Genomic DNA, 586 nt, shown 5'->3' with positions numbered 1-586 from the left:
CCAGAGGATCTATACTATTTTTTTCTTTTTAACCAGGATATGTTTAATGCTGATATCAGGAGCCTGGATTAATTTAACCAGGATATGTTTAACCTGATATCATGAAACTGTTTTTGTCCAGGACACAGCGGGACAGGAACGGTACCGCACCATCACCACAGCGTACTACCGAGGCGCCATGGGCTTCATTCTCATGTATGACATCACCAACGAGGAGTCGTTTAACGCGGTGCAGGACTGGTCAGTGTCTGGAAGCTCCCTCACTGTGACTCAGACTGAGGCTGAAGATGATAACTGCTGTTGATCTGTGTCTGCAGGGCCACTCAGATCAAGACTTACTCCTGGGATAATGCCCAGGTGATCATGGTGGGAAACAAGTGTGACATGGACGAGGAGAGAGTTGTACCTCCTGAAAAAGGAAAACACCTGGCTGACCAGCTGGGTGAGGCCTGCACCTGAAAACTCTGTAAAAACCAGTTAATGAGCAGCTAATCCCAGGTCTGTTGGTCAGCAGATCTCTGGTCTGTTGGTCAGCAGATCCCTGGTCTGTTGGTCAGCAGATCTCTGGTCTGTTGGTCAGCAGATC

The 586-nt window shown here is 48.5% G+C and overlaps 1 protein-coding gene across 1 annotated transcript in view; it reads left to right on the top strand.

Moving 5' to 3' along the window:
- Positions 1–121: 121 nt before the first annotated feature.
- LOC106526546 (ras-related protein Rab-3B) overlaps positions 122–586 on the top strand; it is a gene marked incomplete at its 5' end in the record, with an annotated part of 2,849 nt that continues 2,384 nt past the window's right edge. The window contains 2 exon segments of the mRNA XM_014021176.1: positions 122–240; positions 318–442. Of these exon segments, the coding sequence (XP_013876630.1) occupies positions 179–240; positions 318–442 (187 nt within the window).

Source organism: Austrofundulus limnaeus, unplaced genomic scaffold (assembly GCF_001266775.1).
Source record: "Austrofundulus limnaeus strain Quisiro unplaced genomic scaffold, Austrofundulus_limnaeus-1.0 Scaffold280, whole genome shotgun sequence".
NCBI lineage: Eukaryota > Metazoa > Chordata > Actinopteri > Cyprinodontiformes > Rivulidae > Austrofundulus > Austrofundulus limnaeus.
The sequence above is the reverse complement of the archived record's forward strand: the minus strand, read 5'-3'. Positions and strand labels throughout refer to the sequence as shown.